The following is a 13570-nucleotide window of genomic DNA, read 5'->3' on the forward strand; positions in this document are numbered from 1 at the left end:
CCTCCTCTCCTGGACCCTCCGTCCCACGCCCAGGGGGTCCACAGTCCAGCTTGGTCAGGGCTCACCTGAGAGCCTTCCTGGTAGGCCTCAACCCAGGGTGGTGCCACCTGCCCCAGGAAGCATCTGGAAATAAATGGGCAGTCAGGTTGCCACAACGAAGAACTGCTGCCGTGAGCAGGAGCCAGGGATGCTGCCCTTCCTTACTTGGCAAAAACTGTCCCAACGAAAACGCTGGCAGTGACCCTGCGGGCAAACACTAGCCACAGGCCTCACAGTGCAGACAGAACAGTGAAGCCTCTCTGAGGGTTTAGGACCTGCTGAAACTGGGGTGGGGGTGGGAGAATCAAAGGCTTCCACCCACCCAGCCCTGGGAGCCCAGGGGCCTCCTTCCTCTGGATCAGGGCAGCCAGAGGCCTGCCCGGGCTCAAAAGAAGGAGGCTTCTACCAATAACCCATAATCTCTCTCATAATAACTATCAGAACATCTGCCTTCCTAGGAATATCATGGAAACAGTACCAAGCAGGGAAGTGAAAAGATTCTACGGTGATTTGGGACAAACTATTTCATGTTTCTGAGCCTCATTTTCTTCATCTAGTAAATGGGGTCATATCTGTTAGAGTAATATCGTTTTGGCTGCATTGGATCTTTGCTGCTATGCACTAGCTGCAATCAGGGGCTACTCTTGGTTGCAATGCCCAGGCCTCTCTCATTACAGACCACAGGCTCTAGGCACGGGGCTTCAGCAGTTGCAACACGCGGGCTCAGTCTTGACTCACAGGCTTAGTGGTCCCTTGGCATGTGGAACCTTCCCAGACCAGGGATCAAACCCGTGTCCCGTGTCTCATCCACCGTACCACCAGGAAAAGTCCAATGGGGTCATATTATACAACCAACTGTGAGACCGAAAGAACTGCTCTATTTTTCTATTTCCATTTTTGTTTTGTTTTTCAGGCAACCAGATACAGGGGACCCCTAATTAGGGCTTTGTTTCCCCATTTACTCCCCTCTGTCTCCAGCCTCCCCCTCCCACTGCCTTCATCCTCTCTTCTCTCCCATAACTCTTCATTTTTCTAGCCGTTCCCCTTTCTCAAGTCAATTGCAAATTCCGTCCTTTGTTTTCCATCCACTTCCACCTCACTCACTCCCTCTTCTGGGTCGCTATTACTCCAACAGGCTGTGTCAGTCTAGAGTAGACAGCAGTTGTGTTTTTTTGGCAACTCCAAATCTTTTCCCTTCTTGAAAACCATGTCCCCCAGCCACAACCACACTGTTCCATGACGGCAAGGGGGACTGTCACACTGATACATATGCCGGCCCCATTCTCACAGAGTGACTACAAGCTGGGCCAACCAGAGAAGCCTGCTTGCTAGGCCTCCTCAGCTGGACTGGGAGTCTGCATCTGAGCCACGCTGGGCCCATCAGAGCTCTTCACTGGGATCACTGACTCTGAGACGTGAAATGCTGTGGCTCAGGTCACTCTGCAGGAAGTGGTGCTGGGAAAAGTGAACACCTGCCTGAAGCCGTGTGTGAGGGCTTGCGCTGAGAGCCCAACCCGCATGCGCAGAAGGGCAGAAACCAGCGACATTCAGGGCAGCACTGTTCTCCAGGGTCCAGCCACACATCTCAAGCTGCAAACATACAACTCGCATCCGTCCCAGCGAGGTTCCGTACACCCTATACACACATTATCCTGTCTGCCTTAAGTCACATGAGACCAGCTTCTATCATCTGCCACCAAGAGAGTCTAAGGAGGGTAGTGGTTAAGCACTTGGGCTCTGAAGCCAGTTGCTCCTCAGACTAGCTTTGCAACCTTGGGTAAGTTAATTAACCTCTCTAGGTGCCAAATCCTTCCTCTGTAGAATGTTAGCAGCAGTCTGCGAGGATTCGGTGAGTTACATGCTAAACACTGGCTCAGTGCCTGGTAGCCATCATAAAAGAACCAGGACTCCAGCCCGCTGGCAGCAGCAGAAAGGGCCTTGGGGTTAGGGTCCAGGTGGGGGTGAGAGGCAGGCGACCGGCCCCTGCCAGGCCCACCTGCGAGGGCTCTTGATTGTCAGGGCGCTTTCGGAAACGAGGGATCCTGCAGCATCATAAGCCGCCAAAAGAACGGCGATACGAGGTTCTACTGCGTACTGAGCACCCACAGTGTGTTGGGCTCTGTGTCAGGCACTCTGGTTTTTAGGGCAGTTCAGACCTCATCTTGGAACTGAAAGATCCCAAAAGTTGTGAAATTCCCCTCCCATCTTCAGAGAAGCACCTCTGGGGAGAGGAACACGATTCTCTGGAGAATGAGGACCACTCCTCACGACAACACTGCGTCATTCCTCAGCCCAGGAAAAAACGTATGACAGGCCTCTCTGATGGGCTGGGCACCTTAAGACGCTTTGCATGTAGCATCTCATTAAATCATCACACCAATTCATGAGGTAAGAACCATTAGCCCACTCTTTCTGAGGACACTATGGTTCAAAAGGGTTAGCTGACTCATCCAAGGCCAAGGACAGATCCAGGGCAAAAACACAGATCTTTGGATCTCAGAGTCCTTACCCTCCTTTATATCCCAGCTGTCTCAGACAGCAGACACTCTTCCTTTCTCTCTCTGCACAAACGGATCCCCACCAGCCAGGGAGAACTTCTTCACACCCACCCAGAGCTGGAATGCCTGCTCTGCTTGGCAACTATCCAGTGAATCTCAGAGGAAGTTTGAAATCCTAGATAGAAGTAAACACTTCACACGAGGAAGAAACCAAATGCCTAGCAGCAAGAGGAACATTACCCTTAGCTTCCCTGTGATAGTTACTTTGTGCTTTAGCTCACAGGTCACAACTCTGCGGGGAGAGTCTGTTGTTACACCCATTGCACAGATGAAAAGACTGAGGCCTGAATGGTTAAATGTGTTTATTCAGCTCAGAAGTGGCAGAATCAGGATCTGAACCAGGCTTGTCTGTGTCTAGGACCCACACTTTGCTCAGTTCGCTGTGCTGCTTTCCATGTATTCCAGTTACACTGAGAAACACAAACAGTGTCTCCAGTGAGACGACATCCTTGCCTGGGAGATAGAGCTGCTGAGCAATTCTCTAACACAGCCCTGGGTTGCATAAGGCCATGCAGGGGGATGGGGGTGCCTCCAGGGGCCCCAGACAGTTCCGGGGACCTAGGAAGAGGCAGACAGATTGCCACCCCACCTCCCAAGCTTCCTCCACTGCTTGCCAGGCTGCAGATTCCAGGCCCCATGGGGAAGGATGATTTTCCAAAACAGAATATTAGGTCTCAGCAGGCGTCCACACCACAGCTCCCAGGGCCCAGCGGTAACTGTGTAAATACTCACACATTCAACCCCCTCTGAACTGTTTTTCCTCCTTAGTTAGCTTCCTGGTTTTCTCAACAGCATCGGCCAAGTCATTGGGAAAGCTGATGCCCCCATCTGCTTCTGTCCCATCTCTGCTGGGTTCCAGGTGGGATTCTGGAGTCTGCTTGGTAAGTCAGTGCCCCCACGCCCCGGACTGCGGGGTCGTGGTGGGGGAAACAGCATGGGAAATGAGGCCCCACCGGGCACATCCTCACCTGCTGTCTCCACCTGAGCTTCCCTGCTGACCCCTCAGGCTGCTGCAGACCCAGGCTCTCTGTCCTGCCTTCTCTGTTTGACACGTTCTTGAAGGCTGAGCCGAAGGTTTGCCTTGAATTCCCCAGGGCACATGAGCCTCTCCTGTCCCAAGACTCTGCCTGACCTGGCCCTTCCCTGCCTTCCCTCCACCTTTGACAGAGCCGGTCCACTAGCAGCCAGAGCCAGAGGGACCCGAGTCCAAACTCTGCTGCTTCTCGCCTCCATGGACCGACCCTGAGCATCTCACGCTAGCGTGGGCTTCGGTGCTGCACCATGATGGGTACGGTCCCCTCCCCTCTCCCCAGTGTCCCCTGGAGTGCTCAGTAAATGAGATAACATCTAGAAAGCGCTCTGTCTAATGGCTGGCACCTAGACGATGCTTCATAGACCCAAATGTATGTGTTATTATTTTTACTATCACTGCCCGCAAAATACCCTACCGGGCCTTACTCGGCACCTCTGCCCACAAGGCTAGACCTCTCTGCCCAAGCTGGTTTACCCGGCAAGTACCCACCTGCCTTTTCACAACCCAGCTCAAACTATCCTCTCACCAAGTCTCTAGAATTCTAAACACCCAACCCTCAGGCCCAGGTAGGGGAACAGGCCACCCCTCCCTGCACACCCGCACCCCAGCACCGGCTCCTTCCCCGGCCCCGATGCTCCGGCGTCTCCCTACTGGCCTGGGAAGCCTGCAAGAGGAGGACGGGGGTCTCTGTCCTGCTGTCCCCAGAGCCCAGCACAGGACAGGGCTTGGCACACACCAGACACTTAACAAAACAACAGTAATTACAGCTGGCTTTTCTGGAGAGCTTACTCTATCCATCTTCTTATAACCAGTATCACAAAGCTCTGGATGAGCCTTCATCGTCGCTTCAGTTACAGAGATGAGAAAGTCGACAGGCAGCGGGTGAGGTAACATGTATATCCAAGGTCAAAGAGCTGGGCGCAGACTTGGATCTGAACCCAGGTTTCCTGGGCCCCCTGGCCTTCCCTGGTGGCTCAGACAGTAAAGAACACGCCTGCAATGCGGGAGAACTGGGATCGATCCCTGGGTCGGGAAGAGCCCCTGGAGGAGGGCATGGCCACCCACTCCAGTGTCTTGGCCTGGAGAATCCTATGGACAGAGGAGCCTAGCAGGCTACAGTCCAAGGGGTCGCCAAGAGTCAAACACGACTGAGCGACTGAGCACCCACACACTCTCAGGCTCTAGGGTGCAAGCTCTTAACCTCTCCAGCTAAGAGGATGAAACAGGAGGACAGCCATAGCAGGTGGGGGCTGGGCCTCAGGGTCCCAGGGAGCCTTGTTTTCAGGAACAGAACCGAGTGTGGCCTCACTCATGCCTGGTTATGAGAAGCCCTCTCACATAGCTCACTTCAAGAGAGCACCAACCCTACCCTCTGGGGGACAGAGAACTTCTAACAAGCTCCCAGGTAATGTTGATGCTACCTACCACTGACCAGGCTTTGGTCCCTGAGGGTTCAGAGCTGTGGTTCTCAAAGTGTGGTCCCTCAGATCGGCAGCATCAGCTGGGAGCTTATGAGAAACACAGGTTCTTTGGCCCCCTCCATAGACAGAAGCCCCAAGAGATGCACCCAGCAAGCTGAGACTCAGAAGCCCACCAGGTGACCAAGAAACATTAAATCTGAGAAGCCACTGGTCTTGCATCGCTCGTGTGAGACCTCCAGCTGTCAGCTCCCGGCTTTCGCGGCAGTGGGGGAGCCGGGAGGTGAGCAGCGGCCTGGGCTCGGCCCTGCCTCTGTCCTCAGCACGGCTGTGGCAGGCCCTCCCCGTCTCGGAGCTTCAGAGTCCTCAAAGCGGGGATGGAGGAGCCGTGCCGTTTCTGTGCGCATCCTGATTATTGCTATGGTTCTGGCTCGCTGGTGGTACAGTTTCTTGTGGACATAATTAAAATGTTCCTTAAAGAGACGAAGGTAGGGACTTCCCTGGTGGTACAATGATTAAGAATCTGCCTTCCAATGCAAGGAACTTGAGTTCAACCCCTACTCAGGGAACTAAGATTTCACATAACCCGGGGCAACTAAGCCTGAGCACTCCAACTACTGAGCCTGCACGCCCTGTGGCCTGTGCAACTCAACCAGAGAGGAGCCCACACACCGCAACAAAGATCCCGTGTGCCACAGCTAAGACCCAGCACAGCCAGAAACAAAGAAAGGAGACAGGGGGCGCTGCTAGAGAAACCGCACCTAACGCCACTTCTGTGCTGGAAGCTCCGGGCTGAGGAAGAGGAGCGGCTGCAGGTGAATGAACTATTTACCACCAGAGGAGGACGTCGGTAGAAAGTAGAATTGAATGTAGTCAAACGATTAACAAGAGATTGCCATCTCTCTACTGATAATGTCACCCCCTAAATCCTCTCTATCCACACATCCTTCTATGGACAAAGATGCAGGCAGAGGTAACTGGGATGACCCTCAGGGCCAAGGTCTGGAGGACGAGACTGCACGCACTTTCTGACTTCCCGTTTAAACCTTCCTGTACTGTGGGCGTTTTCTATAACAAACATACAGAGCTTTTTCATCAAACAATGAAAATCACTACTTTAAAAAATAGCATTATAGGCATTTATGCAACATTGAAGTAGATGCGGGAAGAGCTAAAAGCTATTGTCCCGGGGGTGGGGACAGGGAAAGGAGGCAGTAAAAGCAGAGGACACAGGCATGTGTTATTTTGGCTTAAAACTGTATTAAGAAGAAGTCTGGCATGTGCTACCACATGGACGGGCCTTGAGGACGCTGTGCTAGGAGAAATAGGCCAGTCACGAGAACACAGACGATCACGCTTGCGGAACAGTCATGCTCAGAGAGACCTGGAGGAGAACGGTGGCTGCCGGGAGCCGGGTCAGCGAGCGGGGAGGGACGCTGCCTAAGGGGCGCGCTTCGGGCAGGTGATGAAGTCCCGGAGACGCGTGACGGTGGCGGCTGACAGCGCCGGGAGCGCGCTCCATGCCCCTGAACTAGGCGCTGGCAAGAAGCTAAGACAGAAAGCTTTACGTGTGTGTGTTTTGTGTGTGTGCTCCGTTGTTCAGTGCGGTCCAACTCTTTGTGACCCCAAGGACTACAGCCTGCCAGGCTCCTCTGTCCATGGGGTCTTCCAGGCAAGAACACTGGAGTGGGTTTGCCATTTCCTCCTCCAGGGGATTTTCCTGACCCAGGGGTCGAGCCCGCGTCTCCTGCATTGGCAGGTGGATTCTCTGCCGCTGTGTCATCTGGTAACCCTATGTATATTTTACCGCAGTTGGAAAAAAAAAACAAAGAGGGGATTCATAATGAAAAAAAAAAATAAGGTTTCGATATATGCCCCTAATGTACTATTTTCCACCTGCAAATGGACCTCCAGCTGTCACTTTCCCTCACATTCTGTCTATCGGAAGCAAGAGCAAAAGGGGTTGGACCAGTGCCTCCTTGCGGCGCTGCCAGCCCGTGGATGAGATCATGGTTGGTAGTGAGGGGCTGACTGTGCTACAGGATGCTGGGCAACCATCGCCTCTACAAACCAGGTTCCAGTGGTCTCTCCCCACCCCTAGTTGCGACAATCAGAGATGTCTCCAGACACTGCCAGTGTCCCTGGGGGATAAACTCTCCCTCCGCTGAGAACCCTGGGTTAGATGGAACCGCGATGGGCACCGTGCCCCGCTGGACAGGGACAGACCTGGAAGGACCTCAGCATCCCATGGGAGTGCGGACTCACACTCCCTCCTGTCCACAGAGCCTGGGCCGGAACCTCAGCGGGGCAGTGCGGGGCTCTGCCTCCCCACCTTGCCCGAGACGCCCCTTACCCAGCCTGATGTCCCCCTCGAGGGTCATGAGCACGTTGCCGGCCTTCAGGTCCCGGTGGATGATCTTCTTGCCATGCAGGAAAGTGAGGGCTTCCAGCATCTGGCGGCAAACCACCTGAATCTGGGGCTCAGTGAGGCCTCTGTCCAGCTCTGGCAACAGAGAGGAGAACACGTCAGTTCAGCAAGCGCTCAATGCAGGCAACCAGAAGTCAGGCTCCTGCAGGCGCAAGAGGCACACCAGCCACCAACATGCTTGAGCCCTCACTGTACACCAGGTACCCTGCCAGGCACTTCATACGCCACCTGCTCTGGGCTCACAGTAACCCTACGGGACAGGCATTTCCCCATTTCACAGGTGAGGGGACTGATGCTCAGAGAAGTCAAGTCACTTGCTCAGGGTCACACAGTAGGGGTCACAGATCTGAGACTGAAAACAGCCAGCTGGGCTTCAGAGCTCAGGTACGCAAACACAACCCTTCTGAGGGGCAGAGACCCGTTCCGTGAGCAGGTCCTGAGGGTCAGGCTCCGTGCCGGGTGCAGGGTCTCAGAGAGGCATGGAAATGACAAGCAGTGCTGGGAACACAGGGGGCTTGGGGGCGAGGGAGGGCAGCAAGCCCTTCTACCTGGGGAATCAGGAGGCTCCCCAGAGGAAGAGGCATTCAAGCTGTGTCTTGAAGGAAGAACAGATGTTTGAGAGGAGAAAAGGTGGTGCCAGGGTATTCCAGGTCAAGGAACCAGCCAAAGGAGTGGCCTGGAGGCGACAGGAGCTGGCGCTGAAAAAAGGTAAACAGGCTGCTGGTGATGGTGGGGCACAAGATGTGGGAGGAGAGGGGCCATCACCGAAAGCCTCTGGGGCACTAGCTGGGGCCCTGGATGCACACACGCACGCACACCACACACACAGACACACACACTCTACATACAACACAGTGTTCACTGAGAGACAGCAGGGCTGTCCTCTCTGAGCAGGTGGGGAGCACAAACAAGAGTATTCCTGCAGGGGAACAGCAAGCGCGAGGGAGCCTCCCCTCCCTGCATGGAGAAGTGAAGGTTATAGGTCGGCAGGAGATACGGAGGCTGAGTTTTCTCTGAAGTGCAATGGGCAGTCCAGGAGAGGTTCTGAGAGGGACAGAGATACAACTTGAGCTTTGCATTAAAAAATTCCTCCTGGCACAGCAAGTGAAGAGCTTGCAGGGGAACAAGAGTGGGCATGGGCTTAGCTGGCAGCCACACGGTAGTCCAGGAGGGCTACGTGGTGGCCAAGGCTTCACAGAGGAAGGATTCCTGACTTGGGTCAGGGAGGTAGGAATGACAGGGTGTGCGACCTAGTGGGTGCAGTGGGAGGAAGGGCATGAGAAGAGGCCAGGACAACATCCCATGCTCAGGGCTTTGTGAGCCATCATGATTATTTCTTTCTTAAATATTTTGGGCATGCCAAGGGGCAAGCAGGATCATAGAAACCCACGCTCCTGCACTGGAAGCTTGGAGTCTACACTGCAGAACCACCAGGGCAATTCAGTCGCTCAGTTGTGTCCAACTGTTTGCAACCCCATGGACTGCAGCATGCCAGGCCTCCCTATACATCACCAACTCCCGAAGCTTGCTCAAACTCAAGGCCATCGAGCCGGTGATGCCATGCAACCATCTCATCCTCTGTCACCCCTTCTCCTCCTGCCTTCAATCTTCCCCAGCATCAGGATCTTTTCCAATGAGTCAGCTCTTTGCATCAGGTGGCCAAACTATTGGAGTTTCAGCTTCAACATCAGTCCTTCCAATGAACACTCAGGACTGACCTCCTTTATGATGGACTGGTTGGATCTCCTTGTAGTCCAAGGGACTCTCAAGGAGTCTTCTCCAACACCACAATTCAAAAGCATCAATTATTCGGCATTCAGCTGTCTTCACAGTCCAACTCTCACATCCATACATGTGAGAAAAGGCTACTGGAGAAACCATAGCCTTGACTAGAAGGACCTTTGTTGGCAAAGTAATGTCTCTGCTTTTTAATAGTTAGCCATGGCTTTTCTTCCAAGGAGCATCTTTTAATTTCACGGCTGCAGTCACCATCTGCAGTGATTTTAGAGCCCCCCAAAATAGTCTTTCACTGTTTCCATTGTTTCCCTATCTATTTGCCATGAAGTGATGGGACCACATGCCATGATCTTCATTTTCTGAATGTTGAATTTTAGGCCAAATTTTTCACTCTTCTCTTTCACTTGCATCAAGAGGCTCTTTAGTTCTTCTTCATTTTCTGCCATAAGGGTGGTGTCATCTGCATACCTGAAGTTATTGAGATTTCTCCCAGCAATCTTGATTCCAGCTTGTGCTTCATCCAGCCCAGCATTTCTCATGATGTGCTCTGCAGAGAAGTTAAATAAGCAGCGTGGCAATATACAGCCTTGACGCACTCCTTTTCCTACTGAAACCAGGCTGTTGTTCCACGTCCAGTTCTAACTGTTGCTTCCTGACCTGCATACAGATTTCTCAGGAGGCAGGTCAGGTGGTCTGGGATTCCCATCTCTTTAAGAAATTTCCAGTTTGTTGTGATCCACACAGTCAAAGTCTTTGGCGTAGTCAATAAAGCAGAAATAGATGTTTTTTCTGGAACTCTCTTGCTTTGTCTATGATCCAAAGGATGTTGGCAATTTGATCTCTGGTTCCTCTGCCTTTTCTAAATCCAGCTTGAACATCTGGAAGGTCATGGTTCATGTACTGTTGAAGCTTGGCTTGGAGAATTTTGAGCATTACTTTGCTAGCGTATGAGATGAGGGCAATTGTGTGGTAGTTTGAGCATTCTTTGGCATTGCCTTTCTTTGGGATTGGAATGAAAACTGACCTTTTCCAGTCTTGTGGCAATTGCTGAGTTTTCCAAATTTGCTGGCATATTGAGTGCAGCACTTTCACAGCATCATCTTTCAGGATTTGAAACAACTCAACTGGATTTCATCACCTCCACTAGCTTTGTTCATAATGATGCTTTCTAAGGCCCACTTGACTTCACATTCCAGGATGTCTGGCTCTAGGTGAGTGATCACACCATTGTGGTTTTCTGGGTCATGAGGATCTTTTTTGTATAGTTCTGTGTATTCTTGCCACCTCTTCTTAATATCTTCTGCTTCCGTTGTTAGGTCCATAACATTTCTGTCCTTTATTGTGCCCAAGTTTGCTCCCTTGGTTATCTCTAATTTTCTTGAAGAGATCTCTAGTCTTTCCCATTCTGTTGTTTTCCTCTATATCCTTGCACTCATCACTGAGGAAGGCCTTCCTATCTCTCCTTGCTATTCTTTGGAACTCCGCATTCAAATGGGTATATCTTTCCTTTTCTCCTTTGCCTTTAGCTTCTCTTCTTTTCTCAGCTGTTTGTAAGGCCTCCTCAGACAGCCATTATGCCTTTTCACATTTCCTTTTCTTGGAGATGGTCTTGATCACTGCCTTCTGTACAATGTCATGAACCTCTGACCACAGTTCTTCAGGCACTCTATCAGATCTAATCCCTTGAATCTATTTGTCACTTCCACTGTATAATCATAGGGGATTGGATTTAGGTCATACCTGAATGGTCTAGTGGCTTTCCCTACTTTCTTCAATTTAAGTCTGAATTTGGCAATAAGGAGTTCATGATCTGAGCCACAGTCAGATCCTGGTCTTGTTTTTGCTGATTCAATAGAGCTTCTCCATCTTTGGCTGTAAAGAATATTATCAATCTGATTTTGGTGTTGACCATCTGGTGATGTCCATGTGTAGAGTCTTCTCTTGTGTTGTTGGAAGAGGGTGTTTGCTATGACCAGGGCGTTTGCTTGGCAGAACTCTATTAGCCTTTGCCCTGCTTCATTCTGTACTCCAAGGCCAAATTTGCCTGTTACTCCAGGTGTTTCTTGACTTCCTGCTTTTGCATTCTAGCCCCTTATAATGAAAAGGACATCTTTTTTGGGTGTTAGTTCTAGAAGGTTTGTAGGTCTTCATAGAACTGTTCAGCTTCTTCAGCATACCACACAACTGCCCTTATCTCATACACTAGCAAAGTAATGCTCAAAATTCTCCAAGCCAGGCTTCAACAGTACATGAACCATGAACTTCCAGATGTTCAAGCTGGATTTAGAAAAGGCAAAGGAACCAGAGATCAACTTGTCAGGCCATAGACTTGGACTGCTGTGATACTGAATGGTTTGCCTTGAAAACGAACAGAGATCATTCTGTCGTCTTTGAGATTGCATTGAAGTACTGCATTTCAGACTCTTCTGTTTACTATGATGGCTACTCCATTTCTTCTAAGGGATTCCTGCCCACAGTAGTAGATATAATTGTTATCTGAGTTAAATTCACCCATTCCAGTCCATCTTAGTTCACTGATTCCTAAATGTCAACATTCACACTCTTGCCATCTCCTGTTTCACCACTTCCAATTTGCCTTGATTCATAGACCTAACATTTCAGGTTCCTATGCAACACTGCTCTTTATAGCATCGGACTTTACTTCCATCACCAGTCACATCCACAGCTGGGTGTTGTTTTTGCTTTGGCTCTGTCTCTTCATTCTTTCTGGAGTTACTTCTCCACTGATCTTCTGTAGCATATTGGGCACCTACCGACCTGGGGAGTTCCTCTTTCAGTGTCCTCCGTTTTTGCCTTTTCATGCTGTTCACGGGGTTCTCAAGGCAAGAACACTGAAGTGGTTTGCCATTCCCTTCTCCAGCAGACCACATCTTGTCAGAAGTCTTCACCATGACCCATGGTGTTGGGCCACCCAAGACAGACAAGGGCAGCCTGTGATTACTTAGTTCTTGCTCCTGCCCAAGTTCCCGGGCTGAGGTCAGCCTCACAGTCCTGCCTGCGTGGTCCTTAGGCTGAAGGCTCCCAGGCTGGTGGGCAAAGGCACTGCACTGAGGCCTCCCTCTGGTTGGGGCTTCCAGGTTCCCCTGCAGCACCTGGAGGAATCCCCAAGGTCAGATCCCTCAGGCTCAGTAAAAATAAGCATGCCAGCCAGGGTGGAGGCGCTGCCTCCAGTGTCCTGGGAAGCCCGGCTCCGGAGCAGGGCTCCTGAACCAGGGATCATTCTGGGTCCATGACTCCTTCCCTGCAGCCTCGTCCTCGACCCCTGCACCTCCCCCAGCAGGGGTCCAATCGCAGAGCCTGTGAGGACCTCAGGGCCACACAGACTGCGCCTGAACTTGGGCACTGCCTCTTACTGGCCATGTGACTTCTGGCAAGTCACTCTATCTCCCTGCATCTTCATTATTGGTCTGTAAAACGGAATGAGGAGGACATGAAGGCAGGGCTCCAGAGATAAAGCATGTTAATGTCTCAGCATGGAACACAGTCAAGGAAAGGTGATGACTATTACGCTGGTCCTCAGATTATGCTGGAATGTCTGTAGCAAATTTTTAAATGTCAAAAGTGTACCTGGCTCATGTCTGGTTTACTTACATAGATGAAACAGGAAAAATCAAAGTGAGGAGGAGGAGGATGGCCTCAGAGCCACCATTCTTTGAGCCTTTACAATGCGCCAGCACAAGGATAAAGTGCTGGGTGTGTAATTCCATGAAAGCTTTATAATAATCCAAAGAGGTAGACAGACATAACACAATTAAAACCATTTCTTTTGTTTTGATGTGGACCATGGTTTAAAGCCTTGCTATTAACTTTGTTACAATATTGCTTCTGTTTATGTTCTGGTATTTTTGGTCAGGAGCCATGTGAGAGCTTGACTCCCCAACCAGAGATTGAACCGGAAGGCAAAGTCTTAAGCACTAGATGGCCAGGAAAGTCCCTATGACACATTTTTAAAGTCCAGTTTATTGAGATACAATTTACATACAGTAAAATTCGCCTTTTTGGGTGTACAGTTCTGTGAATTTTGGCAACTGTATGTAGTCACACCAACAGTACCACAGTTTAGATAGAATACATACTTCTATCACTCCCCAAAATTCCCCACTGTCCCCCTTTCAACCCCCAACTCTAGCCGCGAAGCAATCACTAATTAGATCTGGTCCTATAGTTTCATCTTTTTCTAGAAAGGCATATAATTGGAATCACACAGCATGGTCAATTTTTAAGGTAAATTTTTGATTACACACCAATGCATGAACACTTTCGTCCTAATAAAAAAAAGCTGCAACACTGCAGATGAGCCTAAGTCCCCTTTGAAACCACATCCCCACCTGCACCT

At 50.9% G+C, this 13570-nt stretch overlaps 1 protein-coding gene across 1 annotated transcript in view; it reads right to left on the reverse strand.

Annotated features, from left to right (window-relative positions):
* The window catches only part of STK10 (serine/threonine kinase 10), a 130365-nt gene that overhangs the window by 59361 nt on the left and 57434 nt on the right, over nucleotides 1–13570 (reverse strand). Inside the window, exon 4 of the mRNA XM_018065487.1 lies at nucleotides 7402–7551. Coding sequence (XP_017920976.1) covers nucleotides 7402–7551 — 150 coding nt within the window. The remainder of the gene's footprint in view (nucleotides 1–7401; nucleotides 7552–13570) is intronic.

The sequence above is a fragment of the Capra hircus genome, chromosome 20 (genome assembly GCF_001704415.2).
Source record: "Capra hircus breed San Clemente chromosome 20, ASM170441v1, whole genome shotgun sequence".
NCBI classification, from domain to species: Eukaryota; Metazoa; Chordata; class Mammalia; order Artiodactyla; family Bovidae; genus Capra; species Capra hircus.